The sequence below is a fragment of the Trachurus japonicus genome, chromosome 12 (assembly GCF_045865225.1).
Source record: "Trachurus japonicus isolate A0001 chromosome 12, Traja_1.0".
NCBI lineage: Eukaryota > Metazoa > Chordata > Actinopteri > Carangiformes > Carangidae > Trachurus > Trachurus japonicus.
Window position 1 is genome coordinate 19,527,043 of NC_140918.1, and position 26,948 is coordinate 19,553,990.

The window sequence follows — 26,948 nt, forward strand, 5'->3', positions numbered from 1 at the left end:
CGTGGCCTCCCACATGGCCTTGAGAGAGGTCAAGACAAGGTGCTACTCAGTGGCGTGCACAACGTGCGTTAAAGTACCCTCATGGGGGCCAAAACGTGTGCTAAAGTGAACCTCATGGCAGCCAAAACGTGTGCTAAAGTGCCCTCTAGGAGCCAAAACGTGTGCTAAAGTGCCCTCTTGGAAGCCAAAACGTGTGCTAAAGTGCCCTCTTGGAAGCCAAAACGTGTGCTAAAGTGCCCTCTAGGAGCCAAAACGTGTGCTAAAGTGCCAAAACGTGTGCTAAAGTGCCCTCTAGGAGCCAAAACGTGTGCTAAAGTGCCCTCTTGGAAGCCAAAACGTGTGCTAAAGTGCCCTCTTGGAAGCCAAAACGTGTGCTAAAGTGCCCTCTTGGAAGCCAAAATGTGTGCTAAAGTGCCCTCTTGGAAGCCAAAACGTGTGCTAAAGTGCCCTCTTCAATGGCGAGGTCGCGCTACATGTGCCCTTTTTTTTCCTTTTCGCCCCTGCCCTTCAAAAAGTCTGTGCACGCCACTGGTGCTACTGACTTTTCTAGTACTGCTGGGGCTCTTGATCAAACTGGTGCTGGAGAAATAAAGTGAGTTAAAATCAAAAGGTTTGGATGAACCCCTTTGTAAAGGCCCTAAAAAAACTGAAAACACCTCACAGAAGGAAATGGAGTAGTGTGGTTATTCCAACATCTATCAAATACACAACATCCTCTTTGGTGTTACGACAAGAACGGCATCAACAGTGCGTATCTGTTGGAAAGAAGGTGATCCTGACTCAGCAGTTAAAATAACCTCAACCACACATTCCTGTAAAAACATTGTTAGTGAGTCAAGATCAACAGTTAGTGACGAGCTCAACCTGCAACACCTACAATTAACCAGTAGGAGTCACTGTTCTTTGATTTTGTTCCTGCTGCAATGGGAGAGGTTTTACAATATGACAATATATCCTAAATGTTGTTTGTTGTTTTGGTAAAGATGAATAGAAGCAATTTGATTGTATTTAAGACAAATCCATTGTCTGCTTGTTCTTTGTATGAGACTTTTCTGATTGATTTTCTTTTTCTGTTTTCTTTAGAGAGAGAGAATGATTCAAACAGTCAGTCTATGTAGATACAGGAGATTTTATTTAACATTTTTGTGTACAAACATGGGCTGCAAATGCCTTCCAAACATGGTTTCCCTCAGAATACAGTATTCCTTTTTACAGTTCTACAAGCAGAACATTGAATATTGAACAGGAACAAGAGTCAAAAAATTTGCAGAAGGTGGAAAGAGGTGGTTGGTCAACAAGTTTCTTCCTCAGCTTCATGTTGTGTGTTGAATAGAACAAAACTAACTTCCATTTAATGTCAGAAAAGTGGAGGCAGAGGGGTAAACTATTAACTGTATGGAAATGTATTGATAATTATCAGGACATGTCACAATAAATCCAAGAGATTAGTTATTTTTCACATAGAGCAATATGTTCCATACTTTCAGGCTATTGCACAGAGAAATTAAACCTTTTCTGATGTATTTACTTTTACAATCTGACAGAGGGGGATGGAGGGAACTGTATTATGGAGGGTACATGCAGTTACACTGACAATCAACAGACCAAAACAATGCAGATTTTTTAGAGTAATATAAGACTCTTTTACTCCTCTACCACATACTGACAGTTTGGCTTTTCAAAGAGACTAGAGGTGTACCGGTTTGATCAATCCTGGACGATCATACGTCAGTGGACGCCACAATAAATTAAACGGAAACCAAATTATGTACTCTCTAGTATAATACATAATATACAACTCTATGGAAAAATGTAGGAGAAGTCAGAGTTATGTCAACTCACTGAATCTACCCTTTAAAATAGACAAGAACCTGTGCCTGCTATTCAGTTATCTAGACCAGATAGCTAAACAATCACAGTGGCCAGTCTGTTGTGAAACACAAAGAACTACATTAGATGAGGAGTTTGAGGGTTTTGAAACATGTTTTTGTGGTTGTGATTCCGACACAAGCAGCTGTGACGTTAACATGACGTTCGATTAACAGACCAACATAGGTTTCACTTCTCCCAAAATAAAAGCACCCCATATAAAGACCATTTTTCTAACATTAGTTTTCCGATGACATTATATCATAAATAAATAGATCCAGTAGACCTTCTCATACTAAATTGGGTCAAAGCATCAATAAATAAAAAATAAAAAGGCATTAAATGAGCTGAAAGGTTTAAGAGCTAAAAACAAAGACAAAGAAATTCTGTCCTTTGTCCCATTAAGACTGACATGAACACAGTTTGGATTACAGCATCACAGTCAGACGAAGGTGGCGGGCGTGTATCAATGCGAGCTAAGACCATGCTTAAGGTTAAGGTCCTGTCTTAGTCTCTAAGAGATGAAAGGTGTGTGGCTGTCCTCAGCAAAGGCAACAGGAGACTTAACCACGTCTCCATCATCAGCGTTTCCTCTTCTTATTTTTAGTTTTTTACTGACATTTACCACAGGTGCTAAACCAAAGGAAAAGTGTCGAGGCACGATAGGGTAGAGTAGTGTTTAGGCAATCAGGACTTTGTTCTAAAGGTGACGTACAAATGGAGGAATTGATGAAGGTGGATTCGTTCTCTGTCTCACATCCTGAAATATAGATGAAAGACTGTGCGCATGCTACATAGGCCAAAGTTAGTGGAAGTACACAATGGCGGTAAAAAAAAAACACACACACACACACCAACTGTGTTGGGCATGACCACTTTCAGAATAAAACCTCGACAGTCTTGTTCATGGGAATGAGTCAATGATGATTCATCTGAAGTCTAGACAGGCAACTTAAAACATCTTTTCAGCATCAAATATTGATTTTTCTTTTTGTTTGGTGTTCTTAACATTTCGAGTGTTGATATGTATTCAAAAGGAAAGTCTGAGGACATTCATCTAAAAGATTCATTATTTGTTATTAATAACACTTACTCACATCTGCCTTTCTGTGATATCTATCTAACAAGCCCTTCTCAGATCCATTAAACTGATCAATTGCTTTAGCTTTATGCCTATGTTGTATATGAGAAACCAACTGTGGGCCAGACAACGACACACTTCACAAACATAAACCACATCGTCGTGAGCAACCAGCATCCCAAAGCAAAGTCTGTGATGACACATTTGTAAACAGAACAGCAAGAATAGGAACATAAAGAAAAAAATAAAGCCAAATAAAAACATGCCTGCATGTTAAATCAAGGACAACGAGACTAAACTTAGAAATTTGTCATTTAAGTAGCAAAACAAAAAAACAAAAAAATCTAAAGAGCTTTTCTTTAACTTGGCTAAGTAGTTGGGAGACCTTCAGGGACAAAGAATTAGAAGGACATTTGAGAGAAATAATAGAAAAAAAAGACATCAGGAGAAGATGAAACTAAATTAGATTCCTTCATTAAACCAACACATATGAGTGCTCAGGCCACTTGAATTGTAATACAGTAGTTCTAACATTGCATGAGTGCACTTCTGCAGCCACAGATTAGAGGAGACAATGCCATATGTGTGTGTGTGAGTGTGTATGTGCTGTATCATGACATTGCATAATGTCTACACTAGACAGACGATGGCCTCTGGATGCGAGACGTCCTGCTGAGAAACACCCAGCAGTTAAAGAGCTTGTGCCTTTTTCCACAGCAGCATACAGTGCGTAACTGCATATGTGTGTGTTACCTTCAGTTATAATCATATCTAAATGAGTAATTGATAGGCTGGGCAGAAGAGCTGAGTAGTTTCTAGAAGATCAAGGCTAAATCCTGCTTATTTACTGCAAGACTTGAAGTCAAGGCTAAGACCTACCACTTTCTTAATCAAACCCAAAAAGTTCACATAAAAACAAAACCAATTTATCCCCCAGGCCCGAAAATAAATTACAGTAATAGCAACAATGATTATACTGTTAACCAAAAAGAAAAAAAATACAACTTTAAGATTATGTACATACTGTATCTGTAAATACAACTGCTTTCTTTTTTTCTCCCTAGAAACAAACAAACGACATATTAATTTGGCAAGATGTCCTATGTTACAATAAGAAGGACATATCGTCAGCAAAGATATGAACACAGACAACTCCTATGTTAGAAAATATATTGCTTCCTGGGTATTTATGCTGAAGACTACCTTGAGACACACACAACACAAACAGAGGAAAGTTTCTTTTGTAGTCGGATAAACTGCAGGCAGTCAGATCGCAATGTGTTTCTAAACGTCAAGTTCCTTTTCATCGCTTTCCTTAAAGTCCGTCTTCATGCTGTAGAGTTTGTCTCTGACTCCAACCGGGTTTTTGTTTACGTTGTAAACATTTGAACATATAGGAGTTTGCTTCCCATGGAAAAAAAAAAGAAGAAGCCAGAAACGGTAACATGGCAGCTCTGGATGTTCGCGTTAAACTCCGACAAACAGCACAAATATCTCCTCTTGTCTTCTCAGGTACGATGCGCTGAGATCATGTAAGACACAATTTGAATTTTCCGCCCACGGGTCATGTAGCAATGTTTCGACATGGATAAACACATACTTTGCAAGAGCCTCGACTTACTTGATGATTGTCCAAAACAAAAACGAACAAATAGAGAACAATGCCCGAACACAAAGATACATGGAAATTGTGATTTGTTGGCGAGTTAATTCCATGGATCAAAAAAGACGTGTTTGTTGTGAACCACATCCGTCTAGAAGTTTTAAAGGTTCCATGTTAGGACCAACAAAAGGGCATGCTGGAGAAATGTAGATGGCAGATGTACCCGCAACATCAACAAAGGTACAAGGAATGGTACTAAAAGTGAGCAGTATGAACGCAGAGGACCTCACGTCCTCAGAGCTTCAGAGGCCCAATGTCGCCCTCTTGTGTTCAGGCAGGGCAGAGACAATCCTAAACCAGCTGCAAGAGCCTCATGGAGTCCAGTCAGTCAATTCAAAAACATACTACTAGAGGCTCACTTTGAGCCAAGGTCCCTCTCTTTTTCACTCCCTTACGATCAAAGTGTCAGGCAGACACAGTCAGCCACATATGAGCTCTATACTTCAGTGGAGAAGAGGATACTCTGTCGTTTACTGTCCGGTGTGGGGATGGTCTCCAGCTGGAGGAAATACAGCAGCACCTGGACCTGCATGGACAGAGAGGGAGAGACACACATGCAGGATTAAAAAAATAGGTTGTGGTTAGGTTGCAAAAAAATGTAAAAGGGAGTAGAGAGAGGAAGAAAAGTGAGCCTGACCTGTGCCATAACTTCCAGGGACCAGCTGTCCCCCATGCTGATGGGCTGCGTGGGGTTAGTGGGGATCTTACTGTCCTTCTCGGCAGGTCTCAGCAGAGTCGGCCCGAACACCGTTGCCAGGTTGTGGAGGGACATCTTGTTGATGCATTCCTTCTCTGCCACCCTGGGGAGAAGAAGACAGACACGAGATGTACGTATATGGAGGACAAGACACAAAGCAAGACCTCTTGTGTTCTTAAGAAGAAATCTTCAGCGACAGTAAAGGACAATCCGGTTCTGTGGACAGTAAATCAGTCCCGTCTTATTTCACATTGGTATTTTTAAGGGATAATACAGGTGACAGCACAGTCAATGCCTCCCGTTTGAAATTCCTGAAAAACCATTAATCCCCCAGTGTTCATTAGCGTCTAGACAGAAAATCAAACAACGCTTTCATCCACGAATCACTTCAGCCATTTATTAACTGAAAGGGTCAAACGTTTGTTTCCTAAAGCTTCTCCAATATCAGGATTGTTTGCTTTGCTTTATATCATTTAAAACCAAATCTATTTTCCTATTGAACTGTTGGTCGCACAACTAAAGTAACTGAAGGTCTAAACTCAGGCTCTGTTATATTTAATGTTCTATTAAATATAACAGTGAATGAGGAATTGTTTCCTCCTCATACAGCATGTTCTCAACAATCATGCTGTCTCGTTGCATGATCAATACACATGTAATGCTTTAAAGCAGGTGTGTGTGCATTGTTGGTGCTCGCATTACAGTACTTTGAAGCCTCTTGGGGTTCAAAATAACCATGGTAACCAGAGGACATTTAGCTGTTGTTAGCAGTTGAATGACATCCCCCAGCAGTGACAGCTCTTGCTTGAGTAGTATACAAGCATTGGTAACACTACAGTACACCACCATGAAAACAGCAGGTCATATTGAAAGGATACTGAGATAAAGTGGGATTATATTTACATTTTTAATATTATAAAATTAAAGTCTTTTCCAGAACACTTTTGATACCGGCATGAATACACTTCCTTTTATTTATGACTCTATTTGCTTTGCATATATCCACATGAGTTTTATTTGTTTTGTGTGTTTGTGTTTCCATACCTGTCTATACATTATGCTAGCACATGTGTTTAGTGGTTCATACCTCTTCAGGTGATCCAACAGGAAGAGGAATGTGACCAGGTTTGGTTCTGGCAGCGACAGCAGTAGGTTCAACATGCAGCTCTCCTTAGCCACACTATCAGACAGCGCTGAAAGGAAGGAAATCAGGTTCTCAAATATACAACTGCTCCAATGATCAGTCCGTTTGATTGTTTATTTAACTGATGATAAAAGCTGGGCGATGCATCGATTATGTCAACAGCTCATTGACTTACTGATGCCGCCCGCAAAGTTGGGATAGAGCTCATCAGTGAAGAGAGGCTCCGGCAGCTCTCTGAAGTACAGCTTCAAGGTCCCGGCGATGGCGTTGACGTCCATCTCACTCATCATCACTGACACGTCTTTGTTATCTGCAGGAGAAGGAGACGACAACAACACAAAGACAGGAGGGTGAGCGGCGACAGAGGCGACTGACATGGGAGAGGAAACATCTTGGCACCAGTGACTTTAACTGTCAGTGCCTTATTCACTCCACAACAGACCCTGAACATTCATTAGCACGGCCACCCACATGCAATAAAAATGTACTTTCATAAATGAGTCCTGTTAATGATTTCACACCAGAGAAAATCCATCATCATTGATATGTTATAATAACTATGAAGATGATCAGCTTTCCTCCCTAAAATTGCATAGAATATATTGTCCTATATTAAAGGGATAGTTCACCCAAAATTCAAATTTCATTCATCTCATTATCTACTCACCCTCATGTCGACTAAGGGCTGGGAGAATTTGTCCATATAATGGTTGTGAATGGTGCTCACTTTTCTTCGTTTAAAAAGACACACCAAAAAACATCCAAATACCTCCATACTGCTCGTCTGTAATGTCCCTCTTGTATTGAAGCCCCGACATGAGAAATTGTTCCGCCGGTCAGTGCAAATGAAGAGCAGTGAACTGAGACACTGGGAGCTTTCGCTACAAACAAGCTTAAAATATAGACTTATTTAATTTTTTTCGAAACAATTTCTCATGTCGGGGCTTCAATACAAGAGGGACATTACAGACGAGCAGTATGGAGGTATTTGGATGTTTTTTGGTGTGTCTTTTTGGACGAAGAAAAGTGAGCACCATTCACAACCATTATATGGACAAATACTGCTTCGCGGACCCCCCCGTAACTCCGAGAAGGCACGGAGTGAGTAGATAATGAGTGAAATTTGAATTTTGGGTGAACTATCCCTTTAACATAGTATGATTTATACTGCAAAGTTTCACACATACGCAATACGTACAATTAAAACTGCAGGAATATGGAAACTTCTACAAGTGGCAACGGGGCACATCTGGTTTTGAAAGCTTTACTACATTAGTTTTGTGCTGTATATGTATAAAAGTTGTACTCACTGGTATCAAAGGCGGTTTTCAGGGCCTGAATATCAGTGGCCACCCCTGATACTCTGTAGATGCCCACCTCCTCCATACCCCTCCGTTCAATTTCCTCCAGGCACTGCCGGACAATGTAGGGAACCTTGGAGCGCTCACGCCTATAGACAGAATTATAAATGTCAATGACAAGCAAGCAGTTTGTATTATATAAAAATGTACTGGCATCAAAAGTGAAATCAATAAAATAAATGTTTTGCTGTGTTTGGGCTGTTTGCTTGCGTTTCTGTTGAAATGTTTTTGTGTAGCACGATAATTGATTTTCTCTGGTAAATCTAGTTAACCCACTTGTTATCTTTAATCCTCATTAATGTCAGTGATCAGCAACAGCAGCAAAACACTGATACTTCTCTTAGGCCTACATGCTCTTTCTCTCTTTCTTTCTTTTTCAACTGCTTACCTCCTTTATTTTACTGTGTTCCACCAAAGGAATTAAAGTGTTGACAGTGAATTAATATCTAAGTGTGTATCCACTAATTTTTTATTGTGCAGGAAACTAATGGGAACCAAAGGGTTTGTAGACGGTAGGAAATCAATTCAGATATCATTTAATACTGCAGGGAATAATGTAAATAATTTATAGGCCTACTACTGTGATTTTATAGGCTCAGTATTGGCCTGGCTCTAGGGATCACTCAGTCTGTTCCTGGCCTATTTTATTTATCAATATATCTCAATAATTATGAGATGGTATCAGACATTCATGATTTCACGATTATGTTTCCTAATGACTCTGAACAAATGATCTCTGGCACCGTCATCAGGTTGACCTTTGTGGTTTTGAGTGATCTTTGTTGAGCCCTACACCTAAAGGGCAGAATGCTGTGAGCTTGTTAGCATGCTGATACCAGTATTCAGCTAGTAGACTATATACTCTTGCTAATGACTAAATGCTGAGTTCTGGATGAGCCGTCTACAGTTTAACAAAGATTTTTATGTAGTTTTTTTATCCTGATGTTAGGGTAGGAAGTTGCTGATCCACAGTGAAAAAAGGTAAAAGTAGGGGCGGAGTTTAGCTCAGTTGGTAGAGCACCCGCCCCATGTGTTGAGGCTATAGTCCTCGCTGCAGGCGGCCCGGTTCGAGTCCCGCGTCGGACGGCCCTATCCTGCATGTCATTCCCCCCATCTCTGCCTCCCATTTCCTGTCACACTCTCAACTGTCCTATCAAATAATAAAAGGCATGAAAAGCCAAAAAATATACTTTAAAAAAAAAAAAAGGTAAAAGTAAAACAAGAAAAAGAAAAACTGAACCATCAACACAACAGTGTGGGATTTGAGAAAAGAAACAAAAAGATACAGTAATGTGCATAACAGAAAAGTTGGCCTCAAATCGAGCCCTGATGAAGGCAACTGTTTGTACGTATGCTGTGTAATTACTCTGCTCTTGAGTGGCTTCTGTGTAATTAAATGTCAACTCACTTGGTCACCGTGGAGATCTTGACTCCAAACACACCCATAGGTTTCCGCGAGGGCATCCTCTTCAGGCTGAACTCCCGGCTTGTGAACTTCATGGAGAGTTTGACTTCGATCTGACACAGGAAAAAAGAGCTTAAAGTTAGAACAGGTTTACAGTGTGTGAAGCCGGTCTGAAAGCCTGAAATCCATCTGCTACAGCTCTCCTCAATCTGGAGGAAATCCTCACATTTCAAACCTGGTGTGGGCTTCACACCAAATAAACTACTATACCACATCCTGGAAATGATTTAGAGTACCCCTCTCTGTTAGTGCTACCATAATAAAATGTCAGGTTATAACAGTGATGCCTGATATAAGTACTTAACTGCTGAACAGAGTATAAAAGCAGAAAATGCACTGCAGTAGATTAATGCAATGGACTCACCCCATTCATGGGAATAACTGTCCTTTGCCAGTCTTTGCCTTGGAGAGTCTGAGGGTCAAGCTTAGTGGAGGAAACACAAAAAGACAATATAGGTTATTACATTTCATCCAAACCATGATGTCATGAAAAAAGCTGTTGATCCAATAAGGTCATGATGAGTAAACCTATAGTTGATATTTACAATGATCTCAGATTACCTAGTACATGAGGAAGGTGGTGTTTTATATACTGTGGCAATTTGTTTAGTTATTTTTTCTGTTAATGAATAGGTATCTAACAAATGGTTAAATAGAAGGTTACAGGCCAAAGGCAATTGCGCAAGGAATTAAAACAAAATCTAAATTAAAATGATTTCTGAAGCAGTGTTGTCACTATTTTCTCATCAACTACTTAAGTAAAGTTGATATTGAATGTTCAGTTCTTTTGTTAAATGCAGTTATCTCCACATACTGTTGCCCTATTTATATCACAGTGCCTTGAGTTATAGGTGGTTTGACTGCCCAGTAACTTTCCCCTACTGCGTGTTTAGAAAAAAACGAGAAAAAGAGATGAAATTCACATTCAAATCTACAGAGATGTGCCATCTGGGGCAATAAAGGCTGCACACACACAGACACACATCTGACATGATGAAGCAAACAAACACACACAGACACAGTAGACTCCATGTTGTATGTTTACCTAGGCTAAGCCCCATCTGGTTGCGTGCGAAGCAGGATCATGTTTCTCATAAGTGAATCTTTTTCACTGGTGAGAGCGCTCTTTGGTTTGAGCCGTTTATCTACAAAGAATTACATTCCACTAAACAACAGCAAAGCTGAGAAAGCTCCTCTTGCTCCCTGATAAAAATATTTTAAGAGCTCAAGGTTTTTTCGTCCAAACAAACATGATTTTATCTCCTCCAGCTCTGTGCTGTTTAGCCACATATTATTTACCAATAAATTACACTTCTGCTGGACTTAAACCCACTCAAATAAAAAAAAATATGAGTGGGGAGAGTTTACAACACTGCACAGGAAAATTGAGACAAGCTTACATCTAGGAGCATATTGTGTACTGTATACAGCATCTAAAGGTCAGAATCCATGTAAGAAAAGATCATAATTTGACTACTTTTACTGTTAAAATTGCAATAATAACAACATATGTTGAAAATATTTTTTGATTCAATTGTTGCAGTCAATTTTAGACAGATGGGGGGGGATTTTCATATAAAGCAATGATTAGAGTACACTGGTGTATAAAGTTTGAGCTGTTAACAATGTGGTGGTGGCGAAACAGTAAAACTAGACGGTAAAATGTGGGATTTATCAGCCGCTGTGGCTCCGGCTGAGGACGGGAGCGGCTGTTTTCTTGTCTTGGATTTATGAAAATCCTGCTGAACAACTTTCTCACCACTCTGGGTGGTTTGTCTAGTATGACATCATCCGTCAGGAGCCGATCATTGTCACGGGGGTTAGCAGAGGAACCACTAGGTGGAGCACGTGACTGTAACTTACAGCCTGGGAGACAATGAGCAGCTGAGGAGACTGAACATGTCTGCTCCAATTTAAACATGTGAGTGTCTGGGATACAGAACCAAAAAACTGAGTGGTGCTGTTTCTTTTATTGTACATACAGTGTGACACCACTTTTTTCTAGGAGTGGTTTATTTAAACTGACATAAAGCGAGCAGGCACAAGAACAAAAAGTTATAACATATAAGATACTACGGCGAGATCAGGAGCAAGGAGGATGTTTTTGGTGGCTCAGCATCAAAGCAGAGTCTCATGTTTCAGGCTAAATCTTACTGTTGTATCTTTTTCTCTTTCTCCTGAGTGACACTTGCCCTTATCCTGCAGGCTGGCATCATCTCTGCAAACCTCATCACCTGCTATCCAAATCTTCTATCAACCTGCAATCTGTCAATCCAGACTCCTCAGGACAGTGTCTGTATTTGTTTTGGAGCATTACCAGAATTTGGTCTATTCTTATGGACAGAACACTCGACAGCATTGATATAACTTGCACCTGTGCAGGATGGTATCACTGTAACTCAATGCCCATTACAGATCCTGGCCTGTGATGAATGTTCGAACCACCTAAACCTGGCAGTGGAACCACAAATCAGCAGCATGAAATATAAAGCTTTGCGTCAGTCCATCAATCCAAAAATGGCTTAACATTCAGAGTGTAAATCTTTACTGGACAGAGAAATTACACTAGCTGACATGCGCTGAGCAGCTGTTTTTCTCTATTCAACCAAACCCCCGTAGCTCACCATCATATATTAGAGCAATTAATCTAATTAGCCAATTGCTACATCATGTATGCTCACTGAGCAACAACATGGATTTCATGTTTTGTGGCAGTGGTGGTGACATAACTGCCTATCAGCAATGAATCATGGTATGTCTGCTGAATGAAGAAGTGAGATGTGTGTCTAAGTGTGTGTGTGTGTGTGTGTGTATGTGGGGTGGTGACGTCAAGTCATACCGGGATCTGTCCTTTCCCCATGATGCGGTCTGTGCTATCTCCATCCTCTTTGTTCTGCTTGGTCTTGTTGTAGCACTTCTCATAGCAGAGCAGCCTCAGGGTCTGCGAGCCCTCCAGCTCAATCTCAAACTCCTGAGCGGGAGAAAAGAAAAATCTGTTGTGAGAGGAGAAAAATCTGCGAAAACGGGTTTCAAAGGGTTGCAAAAAAGAAAAAAAAAACATTCCTTTGTAAAACGACAAGCACAGAGACAGGAATAACAACAAAGATAATGACAAACAAGAGATTCTACCTCCACAAAAGTCAGTATATTTGAATCCATACATCCCACCACAGAGCACAGCTGACCAACATCCCCTGTAATTATGTAAGAGAGCCCTCTCTGCATATGGTTTGCACATCGTTCAGAGGCCCACACTGTGTTGGTTCACTTAGCATTTGGACAGATGTGAGTCATCACCAGCAGCTCCTCATTAGCTGATATTATTTCCACTTTGCTGGGCAAAATCCTCAAAGAGTCTCTGGGTCACACTGCACTGTGCTGCAGATGAACCCGTCCACTGACTGTGTCTCAAAGCTCTTCTCCCTCTGTAGTGCCAACCTCTGCTATCCAGCTGTTTCTGTGTGTGTGTGAGTGAGTTTTCTATATGTTTGCAGGCGCTGCAGATGCTCTGTGAGGGTTCTGTTAGACATCTTGTCATTACTCAGAGATGGACAGCTAACAGATTACAGGACCAGATGTCAGATACATGACAGGCAGCAGAAACTGTACAAAGACTCTAAAGGAACCTATTTATTCCAACGGGGATATACATGTATGTGGAGTTGCACGTGTACAGTTAAAACCAGTCTCTTACCTCGTTCCATTTGGGTTCAGTGGTGTATCGATACACTCTCGTCTTGGCTTTATTTGAGAAGAAGCCAAAAGAATCCACCTCCAATGTGCAGTAGAGATCTGAAGACAGGGAGGGGAGGATTGAAAAGATGACACATTTACACAGCTACTGAAATATTATTTATGAATGCATCACATTGGCAGCCGAACAAGGCGGACTGCTGTGCGTAATCTCCAGATCACAAACTACGAGTCATTCACTCTCTGATGTTTGTCCATACATAGTCATAGTCTGCAGCTCAGCAAACGCACCAAACCGGCAGCTAAAGATGTAAAACATGCAAATTCCTGCAACTCAACCAGTTATTGAAGTTTCAAGTGAAACAAATCTGACAGGAAACATGGATTTCCAAAAGTTTCCACCAGAACATTTCCACAGTCCCATTAAAGTGGAGCTCTCCCTCTCAGGAACTCATTTTGTCTGATTCGATCTGAATTTTCTGTTGTTTGTATGGAGGCTAAAGGTGAGTGACTCACTCAAGCTCTGTTTGAGGCCGGAGGCGGAGTGGACGATTACATTCAAGAACCCGCAGAGACCGGGGGATTCATCCTCTGGAAAAACAGTCAGAGAGAGAGAGAGAGAGAGAGAGAGAGAGAGAGAGAGAGAGAGAGAGAGAGAAGACAGTGAGGAGGGATTAGAAAAGCATGCAGATCTCTGTTTGTTTTGGAGCAGAATGAGACATGGGAGGAAGCAATAAAACAGAACTGCACAGAATAAAATGTGGCTTAAATCTCTTTGTACTTTTCATCCTCATTTTACCCACAACCATTTGTCACTATTTCTTTCCAGGACATTTGTTTTTCACCAACAACAGAGATGCAAACACACAATTACACTTCTATTCATCGAGTCTATTCATAGACTCAATGCTATCTGTAACTATGGCATCTCAAAGACAGTCAGTGTGTTACCTTCTTTATTGATGCTGAGGGGGATGTGGTGGACTGTCTGCAGTTTGACACAAGAGCTGGTTAACATTTGCAGCTCCATGGAAGTTAAGGAGGATGTTTTAAAACCTTCAGGGGAGAGAATAAATTGAAGCTGTAAATGACATTGTAGACAATAAAGAACATGCGTCTTTTCGGGTTTTCTCTGTGTTGCCCTGAGGCAAAAAACCTCAGTCTCTGTTTCTCCATTACAAATTTCTCAGATTAGGAGTTTCTAATGTACATGTGTCTGGATTTGGCTAAAAATGTGTCAAGTGCCTCAAATGCTTTTCCACATTGAAAACTGTTGAATGTGACATTTCTGGGACGCTTACATTTCTTCTGCTGCTCTTTGATTATCTCCTTCCACTCTGCACGTTCATAGTCAGACGAAATCAGGAAACCGTAACCCTGAAATATATAAACACACACACACAAAAAATAAAAAAGCTGTTATTTCTGAAGCAGAATCAAACATTAAGAGGACATGTTTTATCCGTACAAACATACAAACTCAGATACTTATAAAGCTGCAGTTCTAAATTCTCATTCAGCCAGCTTTAGCCGATGTGAGATTTCATAAAGCAACAGCTACACACTCGTACAAGAAAGTCTGAGTAAGAAACAGATTAAGGAGAATTAATCTTGAGGAAGACCAGCGAGGGAATATTGTGCTGGGAATCAAGCAGAGGACAAAAAAAAAGCTGTAAAACGAGTAGAACAGATGAAATATGGAGAGGGGGAGTGTGTAGGGAGAGCAGGAGGAAGATGGGAAGAAATGATTAGGAAAAAAAAGAGAGCAGAGAAACAGGGATGGAGAGCGTCATCACCTTGCCGTTCTTGTTGTAGACTCGGAGGGGCATGCTGGGAGATGTTAACAGGAGTAGAGACTCCTGCTCCGACAGCTTCTTCCTGAGACGGTCGATGACCTTAGAACCCTTGTTAGCTCTCTGAAATCACAGACCATGAGTGAACTCATCAGCGCCTGACAATTGATAAAATTTGTTTCTGTTTCAATTCAAATGAGAGGATCAAACAAGGTGTCTGTGCTCGTAGATCTGGATCAGAGTGGATCAGCGCTACCTTCTCTCTCTGAATCTCACTGCGGAGGTGTGAGATTTTGACCTTCATGGCGTCAAGCTCTTCGTCGGGGACCTGGGGGATGGTAAGTGGTTCAGTCTCATCGGGGCCCTGGAAGGTCAGTTCAGTCAGGGGGATGTACCACTTACTGTCGTACTGCTGGTTCTTCCTACAGTGGCAGGAGGAGGGGGGATCGACAGGAGATGGATGGTGAAAGGTGAGGGGAGGAAAAGAAGGAGGTACGACAGGAGTGGGTTGATAATGATGGATATATGTGAGGATGAGGAGGGAGGGATGAAGGAGGCAGCATGAGAAGGAAAAAGAAAGTGCAATAATTATTAGTTGTTATCTTAAGAAAAATCTTACTGGAAATGACAATGAGTCTTACAAACTGTAATACTTCGATGACATCATGAAAGCTACTGAGGAATTTCTCATAAATGTCAAATATACAGTGATTCATTCCAGTGGCTTCAAGCTTCCTTCCTGTGTGATATTTTGTTCTGTTTTTTTTTCTCTCCCAGCAATTATTAAATAAGTATTGGTATATATTTTTGACTTATATTGGATTTGGGAGTCATGATAAAATATGCAGGGGTTTGGTGCCTCCTGTAAAAACAAAGAAAAATGTTGCTATGGGTTGAGTGAGTTGCAGACAACCTGAAAGCAGTTTTTAGCCAGTAGTTGTTTGACAGAAATATTAAAACTATACTGAACTAGCTCCCAGTAGATCAGTAGAGCATTTACCGATGTTTACTCACAACAGACATCAGATATGAGATTAAGTCGCACTGAATTGAAAACTGTGTGTTATTTTATTTGTATAGTATTTTGACTGGGTCTAAGAGAGGTAATTATGATACAAAATGTAGCGTTAGGCTTAAATCACTGCCTCCAAGACCCAAGGCCGTTGTATAGGGGAAAAAAGTGATGATAATTCTATGGGCTCAGCGCCCAGCAGGGCCCACAAAAAACCCCAGTAGTCTTAACTTTGTATGACTGATTTATTCTGCATAAGACCCTGGCTAATACTCATAGTAATGCTGCATTAGCATCAAAACAAAGTAGGCTAAATAAAAAATGATATTACGTACGTAGTCTAAGAAAAAAAGTGGAAAAGTCAGGGAGTAGGGGCCCACTTTAGTATTCTTTCAGGGGGCCCTGCCAAGACCAGTAAGATGGGTTTTAAGGAGCAGAGCTCTGCTGTCTGAACTTTAGTTTGAAATTAATCTTGAATGTCTTGTATACTGGCATTGCGTCTTTTCAGAGCATCTTTGACAACCTTTCATTATGATATCTATACTCTACTTTAGTTAATGCATTGTTTTCTACAAACATTCTTTGGTTATTCTGTGTAACTCAGGTCTCAACTGATTCTCAACTGTGAACTGAACTGGGATTTCAGCTGGAGACATAAATGATTCCATAAGATTTAAGATATCCCACCATGCTCTGCCTAACTGCTACGACAATCTCTGTGTTTTGCCGTATTTCACTGCTGGAGTCACTTCCATTTTCAGAGAATGAGACACGAGGCCCATCATGTTTCTTACCCTCCGATCTGTTTCTTCAGTTTGGCGCAGAGCAGCAGGTCGGTGAAAAGGAAGACATGTCGCAGCTTCCTCGCTCCCTCAACCAACTCCACCATGAAGCTGTCCCTTAGCAGCTGCCGGTTCTGTGACGACAACGGACGACAGCAGTGGGGTCAGAAACACCGAAGCTGTCGTTAATATCACAACAGTTGGCAAAAACGAAAGCTCACAAATTAAAGTCTCTATCCTGAGTGTGGAAAACCGGCATCATATCGGTGCTGACACATTTTTATGAGTCACAGTAACAAGTCTGTTCTATTTTATGGACAGTGGATGGATTTACACAGGCTTTGTGTCGAGGCTGCATCCAAGAGATTTATCCCGGCTTCTCTCTTCCAGATTCTCAATACTGTTTTAACAGTGTGGAGAGTAGAGAAAACCAAAAAGTGTTTTAATTGCTCAACTCTATGGTCAGTGACAAAGCTCATGTGCAACCTATTAATTATCGAATATGAACCAAATCCATACCCAAAAGGTTTACATAGTTTAGGATTAAATTCCAATCATCCAATCATAATAAACGATTAGCTAGATGAATAATTTAATAGTATTCTGGCACTATAATCTATGTCGTGGTGATGGTGAAGTGGTGAGAGAAGAAAGAAGAGTGATGTTTGGAACCGTGGGACTGGTTGACGTCAGACTATGTAATGAGATGTGTTATACTGCAGTTTGCCAAAAGGGGGCAGTGATGTCATTTTCCAGAGAAGAAAACACAATTAAAATAGAGCAGGCAAAAATGTTAAACCACAACTTGATGGTAAATGCTTCACTTTTACATGCTCGTAGCTTTGGTGTTTCTGGTGGTCCAGTGTGTAGGACATGAAACGTTGATTGTTAAGAATAAAATTAAAAAATGAAATTATGTATATGAGGTTTCTCCAATGATGGATTGAACCGAGGGAAACCGGTGAGACTCTAAAAAAGCCTTTGATAATGACCCCACAGATGTTAAATACCTGGAAGTCTCAATCAGTCAGAACTGAAGAAGCTTCTTGGATGAGAGATGAAACATCTTCAAGTTTCTGTATAAGTTCTGTATCTTTTCTCAGCAGGTAGGGTCCAGTAAGGATGGGTCACAGGCACTTTATTTCATTTTTGGCCTTCATTTTGTTCTTAGGGTTACACAAATTATGAACACAAAACAGTTTTCAATGGTAAACTAAGTGCTTTATTTTCTAAGTTTCCACTTAATTTTGTTTATTCTCAGTAATTTAACCCACTTTGCTTTGGATATTTTGCTTGGTTACACCAGATTTGGGGATGTAATTACCTTATAATTTGTTTTAAGCGAAGATGTGATGGACAGAAATGAATTTAATCAAGTTTAACTTAACATTAGAGTGAACATTGCTGACAACAGTGAAACATTAACAATATGCAAACATAAAGGATTTTACAGTCCATTTACCGCTGCTCTCAGCAAAGCAAATCAGAACAATAGGTGTGCTCACCAAGATGAGCTAAAAACTTAATGCACATTTAATTATTTTATATTTCAATAAGCTCATATTTTCCACCACAGGCCACCCTGACATCCCTGCTTTCATCTTGATCCCCCCCCCACCCCCCCACCTGTCCTCTCCATCATGAACACACAGTGACTGTCACCTCCAGAACACACTGGAGTGGAGCTGATGCAAACATAGGAGAGGCTGCATGTGCTTACAAAACCTGACTGGACATCTGCTGGCAGAGAGGAGGCCTCATGCTGTGTCACTTGGCATTAACGCTTGTGCATGATGGAGAGGGTGGAGGGAAGGTGAGAAAGACAGGAGAAACAAGAGCATGAAAGAGAGAAGGTGTCAGAGAAAGGAACAAAAATGAAGAGAGAAGGAAAAACCAGACAGAGAAACAGAGAGAGAGAAAGGAGTCACACTGCAGTTCTTTTACTGTGGATACCAAACCATGTGACATGTCACTAAAGCAGCTCCTCTACTCTGCAGTGATCTGACACGTACACATACACAAAGCCTGCAGCTGACAAAATCATATTCTGATCGCCACGGTAACAATCTAATACAAATTTATTTCCCACAGGTGGATGTAATTATTCACCTGTGACAAATAACTTCCAGCTTCCGGTCTGGCATTTCTGGATGCTACATCTGTCAGTCCACATGAGAAAACTGTCTTCTTCGTGGCGCTGCTATGATTTCCAAGTGTCGAAATGAGTCTCTAGTCTAGTAAGTATTTCCTCTGCACATTCATCTCTCAGTCTCCATCTTTAAGTTTTGGGACATGGATGAGACATTCCCCACGTATTGGAAGACTATTTTCTAACTAGGTTATAAACCAAGGCTCCATCTTGCCTCACATCTGTCAATCCACATCCTGTCATGTCAGTCTGTATTTAGGATGTGTACTGTACACTAGTTTGACTGTGACTTCAGGCACATTGCTGCTTTTAGTTTTGGCATCCTGCTCAGATACAACACTAAACTGTTGGAATGAGGATTACTGGAGCTGCAGTGCTTATTAAAAGCTCCATTGCTCCATCAGTGCACAGCAAACTGTTTTATACACCACAGGCAACTCCATACAATTCAAGTTGAACCATCTGGTTGCAACAATATGAGGATTCAGGTTTTAAAGGACATTTAATTTAAAGGGGAACTATGCAAGTCCGCTGTTTTGCTAACCCTCCTCCCTCCACCCCCGGCCATGTACATTTGTTTTCAGTAAAGCCGATTAGAAGGATAACGTCATATATCTAATATGCGTTGCGATGTGTATATTTGTGTAGTCTAATCTGTCATAAACAAGAGATAACGGGTTATGGGGCGTGGCGCTAGGTGGCAGTCACTGAACCATCACAATAACTCCAGAAGCTGTGTAATAAATTAATAATTTAAATTTTAAAAGGTAAAAATCTTGAATAGTTCCTCTTTAATCTGCATGCATCCAACATTCAGCTTTCATAAATGAAGCGATAGATAAAGAAACGTGGCTCGCAGCTCAGTGAGGTTGAATCATGCTCTAATCACGGTGATGATGTTAATAAATCGAGATGTGATATGTATAATAACTTGTTTCTTCATTCTGATTGTATTCTCAAAGTCTTCTTCTCTTCAATAGTCCCATCTTGCCTTTCCAACTAGTGGTGACATGATCCTGTGTAGCAGTAACGTAACATGGCACTGTGGTTTTAGCCTACATCACAGCCGGCTGTGGTCATAATTATGACCGACCACACCTTACTATGATGTTGGGTGTGGTCAGAGGTTCAGGAAACTTACAGTGTACCTTTCATCCCACAGAGCCCACAGACTGCAGCTATTTTAACTCCTTCCAACGTACTACTGTGACGTTATTCTTCAAGCCCGTGGATGGTTGGTGCAGCTTTGAATCTCGGACCTTATGTCTGGGAGCAATGTTGCTATCCAACAAACTAAAATCTCCTGTGATAATCATGATGAGTCAGCAGGAAACTCTTAGATTAGACGATCTTATTGATTGGATTACTGAGCAGAAAGTACAGCAGAAGATTAGGTTGGCTTACTATCAGACCTCAGGAGCACTTCATGCAGATTAAAATGAGGGATCATCTGAATGTTTTGGGACAATAAGAGAATAACTGATTCTCCTTTATGTCACATGTGACCTATTTGATTTGTTATCATGCTCAGGTAAGTAAAGTAGACTTGAAATGACCTACTGGGAAACTACACTACCCACCTACCCTCAGTGGTAATCCTCTCCTCTATTGATCCCATGATAAAGAGATAAGATAAAAGGAGGGATGACAGATAGATTAGGGATTTACAGGCATCTAGCTGTGTGAGAGTGAATGGAAGTCATGTGGAGGGATAAAGTGAGGAGACAACAACACAAATGATCTTTTTAAACCTGGACATTTACGTCTTTCAACAAAAACCCTTTGTTTGGGCTTGAGTGAATCAGAATTAAGACACTGTGGATATTCTTTTTTGAGCCAGAAGCAGGGCAAATCATCAACACATTAAACTGTGCAGTTCACATGAGTTAATTCAAGCCCTGAATGAAGTTTTGACACATTCACTTCATGCTGTTTTTTAAATTAAGGTTGAGTGTTTTATCATTGGACGCGGATGTTCAGTATTTCTAAATGAATTTAAAATGTGCTTAAGTCGCTGCTTTGCTCTGCGGCCGAGGAAAAGGCATCCTTAACAAACCGGCTGTCTCAGCGCATCAGATGACATTTTCATAATATCGAAAAAGCCAGCAGGAGAAATGTGACTTTCTCCGTTTCTCATAATAGCTGACCGGAACATGAGCAGCACCTAAGTGGGAAGAAGGAGAGCGACGCGAGGCAGAGCACGCTGACAGCACAGAACGCAGATTAAATATTGACCATCTCCTGGAAGAGCCTCGCTGAGAGCGTGTGCACGAGTAATGGCATGAATTTACAAAAGATCCATGTTTATATTTAGAATACACGCTTGAAGGGGCATCGCTGCGCTCGTGTGGGTTTTTTATTTTTGCGGTGTGTACAGTATGTGTGATGACACAGTGAGAGAAAGACACACAGACAGATGAAAAGTGGTGCAGCTGATGATTTGTACACAAACACACACACACACACACACAGCTGTATCTTTCCCAAAGGCAGACAAAGCAGCGCGACGAGGTGAACTGAGACTTAGGCAGTGTCATCATTTGCTTTTATATTAAGCAGTTTCTGTTTGCCCCCTCCCATCATCTATCTGGCAGAGGGCCGGGGGCCTCCGGGGGCCACTTGTGCTGCTGCTCTGCTCCTGCGTGCCTCCACTGTATAAAGCCACGGGTTACTCACCCGTCCACACACACACAGAGGGTAAGAAGAGTTTTTACCTCTTCACATTGCAAAAGTATTACTGATTACTGCAGCAAGCCTCTATTTAAACTTTCCATCCATGTTATGCTGCAGATGTGCTCGCCATACTCTACAGTCATTAGTGCTGATTTAACTCCGACACCATGCCAATGTTTAGAGACTCAGTGTGTTTCTGATTGTTTGAGCAGCTACTACGAGCCCTGTGTGCAGCCAATTAAAATAAATGTCATTTTACCCACACAAATCTGCAATGATCAAATTTGCGCTGAAACCGTTCTTCACATGAAAAGAGGATTATTATGAGGGAAACTCCTTTACTAAGTGAAACCATATCAGCACTATCTGAGGCCTTTGTTAGATATCTGACATTTTAAAGTTTAGCTGCTATTATGGGACGGTGTAAGGATATCATGATTTTACTAGAAAACCTTGTTTTGTGTTTTTATAAGAATGATTCCAGCCAGATAGTCTCTACTGGGACTGATTACAATTTTATTTCTTGTCTGATTTAAGCACTTTCCGTCTTGTCACTGGGTGCAGAATGTCAGTTCATCAACTTCTCCAGGTAATGACAATCGGTTGAAGCATCTACCGCGTTGCAGCTCGGATGGCGAAATGCAGGCAGTAACCTCAGGCGTATAATATACAGTGTCTATGGTAAGGTACAATATAATGAGCCCCATTGATTTCCATGTGCGGCTTTCATGTATCCATCATAAATATTAGATGACTGGTGTGGAGGTCTGGCCAGACTGGGGTGGAAATGGGGGGGCCTGCAGGGGGTTGAAGGGGAGGTATGGCAGGCATGTGTGTGTGTGTGTGTGTGTGTATATATATGTTCAAAAGCAAACATGAGCAAGAGAAAGAGAGAGAGTGAATGGAACAGAGAGTAGGAAAGAGTGCATTTGTGTGTGTGTGTATGGGAAGGGTGCGGTAATGACCCCCCTGCGAGCGGAGGGAGGAGCCGACAGAGCCTTTTCACTCGCTCGCTCCTGCCCTCCGTTTATGAATAATTAACTGGGAATCTGCCAGTCAGTGCGGCCTGGTGGCTCATTACAAGGCATTATGTACGGCAGTGTCACGCAAGCTATCAATCAAGACGCACCCATTCATGTGCGTCAAGTCATCTCCGGGGATGAGAGAGACAGTGGGGGGTAGGTTGTGTGTGTGTGTGTGTGTGTGTTTGCGTTAGGGGAGATGTGGAGATGGGGAAGCCACAAGAGAGCCACCCTTCACTACGCAACCCTAGTATGACCATATATGGGCATGGGCTCTGCTTTACGCTTCAGATTGGTGGTGGTTGGCCCCTGAACAGCCATACATACACTCATTAGACTGTGACTGTGATGGCTATTGAGAGGGAGGGGTCATGACATCACCATGCTCAACAAACATATACATATTAGAGCTAAAAAAGAGTTAATATTAACCATCACCTGTCTGTAGTTGGAGTAAACACTTTGTAGCACCTCAGTGTTTTTTTCAGGGTTGTAAAATTAGAGCATTGAGAATATGGCACAGCTTTGCTTACTGTGTCCTTCCTTCATGGACCTGTGTTTTCACTTTCAAGTTCAAGGTTGCAAATTTAGAAAACCTAACCTAACAGTCTAAATTCATTAAATTATATCGGTGCGGTGGCATGTTTTTTTTCTCTATAGTATAGATATTAGACAAGAGTCCTGTCTCCTTTTTAATACAATACAATAAAATGCAAAATAAAATCTAGATTCCCCCTCTGCAGACTCACCTCTCCCTTCTTTACAGTCATCGACTGGCGTCTGGGCGTCGTCTCCTCGTTGATGCTGGACAAGAAGTTCTGGGAAATCCTCAAGGCGTCCTGCAGGAGAGGGTGGTCCGGGTGGCTGGTGGGGGTGTGTTTAAGCAAGTCCTATAGTGCAGGAGCAGAAGAAGAACGATTTCAAAAGGCAAGCACATTAAGGTAAAAGCACACATGTCTGGATGTATGTACAGAATGCACACAGATGAGAAGTTACAGCAGAGTACATACAACTATTGGTTATTCAAGCATGCTGCTCTTTTTTTCTTGAGCTCTTGATTGATGCACAAATAGTTCATGCGCTTACTCATGCTTACTTACAATGATGCAAACAGAACATATAGGTTATTACTTTTTCATAGATGCACAGACTAGACCCAGAATCCTTGTGATTAATGGTAAAATGAAGTACACATAGTCTATAAAGACAGTAGTGCAAAGTGTTCTGGAGTTCACTAGGCCTTCTTCATTACTGCCTCACTTAGAAGTCCAAAAGTAATTGAAATGTAACCAAATGTGCAAACATCTCAAGATTTCATAAAAAAAAAAAAAAATCTAATTTCTGATCTGCAGTCTGTTACAAACAGTATCTAAACATTGAGACTGTCTTTAAGGAGCCTCAGGGCAGGTAGAGATCTATGGAGAAATTTTGCAGAAATAGTTTCTTGGATGACGGTGACCGAATATGTCGCTGGGTTTTCATCACTCGTGTTGAGCCCTTTAGCGTCAGTTTCTGAGCCAGAGGCAGACAATACAACACGACAGCGTGTTTCTGCCTGCGGTGACAATATACAGGGGAGAAGCGCTGTGTCAGCACTCATGCTCACTTACATGGAGAACCAAGGTGCTGCGCGTCACTCGGTCCACTGGTTTGTACAGTAAAGCTGTAGATTAGAGGGAGAGAGAAGAGATCCGGCTGAGTTGTTTACATGACAGAACATTTGAAGTAATGCAGAAATATTAGATTTAAATATTTCATTAGAAGTAGAAGTAAAACCCAGTATGAGATGACTGACCCTCTAGTGAGTTCTTGGGCGTCTGGTCCTTACAGTCCCTGGGGCTCCTCACCTTCAGGTTCTGTTTGGAGACAAAAGCCAGTTCAAATATTGAGGGAGAAAACACTTATAAAGAAAGGCCTTTATAACCTTTACAGTAGAGTAAGTGGTTGTAAACCACTGTGAGGTTATTATCTTTGCTCTTGCTATGAGGTCATCCACTTCCAAATTAATTATGCAATCCTCAGCAGCCAAGCCCCCCCCCCCCCCCCCCCCCCCTCACCACCATCTTGCTCAGATGGCTTGGAGTCATGCATCATTACTTAGACCATTAACAACCCTCGATGATGAATTCCCCATCCTGCGTGTAGACACCAGCCTCAGCGCTAACTGGTGGACCTCATAAAACATAGACGAAGACTGATGATGGATCAGAAACTGCCACGTGCTTGAAAAAATTGAGAAAGAAACGGGACGAAGAAGAAGCTCCTCAACTTTTTACCATCTGACTGCTGAACGCAGGGCCGTTGCTAGGAATTCTGGGCCCCTGAAAGAATACTAAAGTGGGCCCCTACCCCCTGACTTTTCCACTTTTTTTCTTAGACTACGTATGTACTATCATTTTTTATTTAGCCTACTTTGTTTTTATGCTAATGCAGCATTACTATATGAGTATTAGTCAGGGTCTTATCCAGAATAATTCAGTCATACAAACATTAGACTACTGGGTTTTTTTGTGAGCCCCACTGGGCGCTGGGCACCTAGAATTTTCATCACCTTTCTCCCCTATACAACGGCACTGGCTGAACGTACATAATAAGTGAGACTGAGTTTTATTTTCATCCCATCAACCTGAAGCAAATTGATAGGAGTACATTTGCTCCATTTAATGTGCACACTGCAGTTCAAATAAGCTTCCCACACCGAGGTACAGTTACGATGATTAAACAGTTTTTCAAAAGGCTGAATCTGGACTCATTTTTTTCCCGGCTGGATAAACAGAACAATCCCAAAATGCATGTAATACAGTTTGAGCTTTTACAGTCCCCATCCATATTAAACTGGTTGAACGTAACACAGCTGGGAGTGTAGATTACTCGTGCAAACCAGGATCGATTTTGTTACATCAGCCTCCGAAACTAGATTTGAGCCATGAGAGTAAGTGTTTTCAAATCTAGTTTGTCCATGATAGAAGATATTGTTTTGCGCCATCGCAGCTGTGGGAAACTTGTGTATAGGGAAAAGATAAATTTACAAATTTATTACGCTGTCAAGCCCCTTCTAGACTCTGTGTAGGTGATTCTGTGCTCATATTTTCCTGGTCAGACATAAAACTGAGACCAAGCTGGGAGCTCTTTTGAGCCAAAACGACAGAAACCTCCTGCCTCCCTCCACCCCTCTGTATTGTTTCATTTAATTGACGTGCACACGTGTGTAACAGACAAACAATCGCGTACACACACACACACACACACAAAATTGCCTGTAGCTGCCTGGCTTTGTGCAGAAATATTCAGCAGAACATTCAAATTTAAGTGCAGGGAGATGATAAAAGCTGCGTGGGTGAATAATGGGAGAGCGTTTTGAAAGTACAGTACATCAGGTACAAACTGAAAACAGATGTAAAAGAGACTCTTTCTATGCAACATGATTCAGAAACTGCTCCTTCCCTTAATAACCCATAATTTAACCCTCTGTTGTGAGCAGGTCATCTTTTTTTTTTTTTTTGGATTTTGTGTGACTGCTTTTCTCTTACAAGACAAAACCGGCTCTTCCACACCAGACAGGCAGCTACTTAGTGACTAGAATAATAACACATTAGAAGTTTTAGAGCGTTTACAAAACTTAATGACTCTTGGGAGACACGTAAATTGTCAAGAGTCTGCAGGAGTAAAAAGATCACCAACTAGATAATCATCTTGTGGAATACGGGGAAGAAATAACAAACGATTTAGAGTAAAGTTGGTGTAAATGTTCTCCTGTGATAAATCTTGAACTCAGCAGTGACTTTCTTTTATCTTAATTAGACACAGCGTTGCTCCATACATCAAAGGAAAAAAGAAACAACTTGTGAAATCCAATTGGATAATTTGCTGGCATGCAGGGGTTAAACGTCTGACTGACTGATTTAACACGGTGGTAAAATGATCCCATAACTCAGAGATCACAGATTTAATCACTGCAACAACACTGAGCCAGTAACCGTTTCCCTTTTTATCCCGTTCCTTTCACCGCACATTCACAGCGAAGCTTTCAATAAAAAAAAAAAACACATATTACTATCCCTGCTTGGCATCCTTGTTTGTTATTTTCCCTCCGCCCCCCCCACCCCAACTGCTTACCTCAGAGATTTCAGCAAACTGTGTGTTGGCCTGGCAGCACTTCTCGGCCGTCTCCACAGCCAGCTCGTAGTTGTCCACGAATGCTCGGTAAACTCCCAGCTGGCTGGCCTGACGGAGAGCAAAAAAGAAGAAACAGAGAGAGGGGGGTGTGATGTTAACATAGCTGGACAGTGATTACAAGCAAAATAATAACTAAAAAAAAAAAAAAAAGAATAAAAATGATAGAAAACGTGTTGTCTTTTTGCTCGCTACTTCATCTTCTATGCTGTACAAGAAATAAATAGCCAGCGATGGGCATCAGCCAGACACAGCAGTTCATTGTAGAGGCAGTAAAAGCAATGAAAGCTCTTTCAGTGAGAAACACAGACACATGGTCCCTCTTCACTGCTTCCGACTGTTAACTTCCTCCACTTCATCCCCCTCACTGT

The 26,948-nt window shown here is 41.3% G+C and overlaps 1 protein-coding gene across 1 annotated transcript in view; it reads right to left on the reverse strand.

Moving 5' to 3' along the window:
- Positions 1-1,111: 1,111 nt before the first annotated feature.
- The window catches only part of LOC146977494 (breakpoint cluster region protein-like), an 88,946-nt gene continuing 63,109 nt past the window's right edge, over positions 1,112-26,948 (reverse strand). The window contains exons 5-23 of the mRNA XM_085793781.1: positions 26,521-26,628; positions 24,200-24,260; positions 24,015-24,067; positions 23,154-23,294; positions 16,573-16,694; positions 15,023-15,188; positions 14,770-14,889; positions 14,275-14,350; positions 13,925-14,029; positions 13,490-13,564; positions 12,975-13,072; positions 12,120-12,251; positions 9,645-9,704; positions 9,224-9,333; positions 7,765-7,904; positions 6,630-6,764; positions 6,398-6,503; positions 5,251-5,413; positions 1,112-5,139 (exon numbers count right to left, since the gene is read on the reverse strand). Coding sequence (XP_085649907.1) covers positions 5,050-5,139; positions 5,251-5,413; positions 6,398-6,503; positions 6,630-6,764; positions 7,765-7,904; positions 9,224-9,333; positions 9,645-9,704; positions 12,120-12,251; positions 12,975-13,072; positions 13,490-13,564; positions 13,925-14,029; positions 14,275-14,350; positions 14,770-14,889; positions 15,023-15,188; positions 16,573-16,694; positions 23,154-23,294; positions 24,015-24,067; positions 24,200-24,260; positions 26,521-26,628 — 2,061 coding nt within the window. The 3' untranslated portion in view covers positions 1,112-5,049. The remainder of the gene's footprint in view (positions 5,140-5,250; positions 5,414-6,397; positions 6,504-6,629; positions 6,765-7,764; positions 7,905-9,223; positions 9,334-9,644; positions 9,705-12,119; positions 12,252-12,974; positions 13,073-13,489; positions 13,565-13,924; positions 14,030-14,274; positions 14,351-14,769; positions 14,890-15,022; positions 15,189-16,572; positions 16,695-23,153; positions 23,295-24,014; positions 24,068-24,199; positions 24,261-26,520; positions 26,629-26,948) is intronic.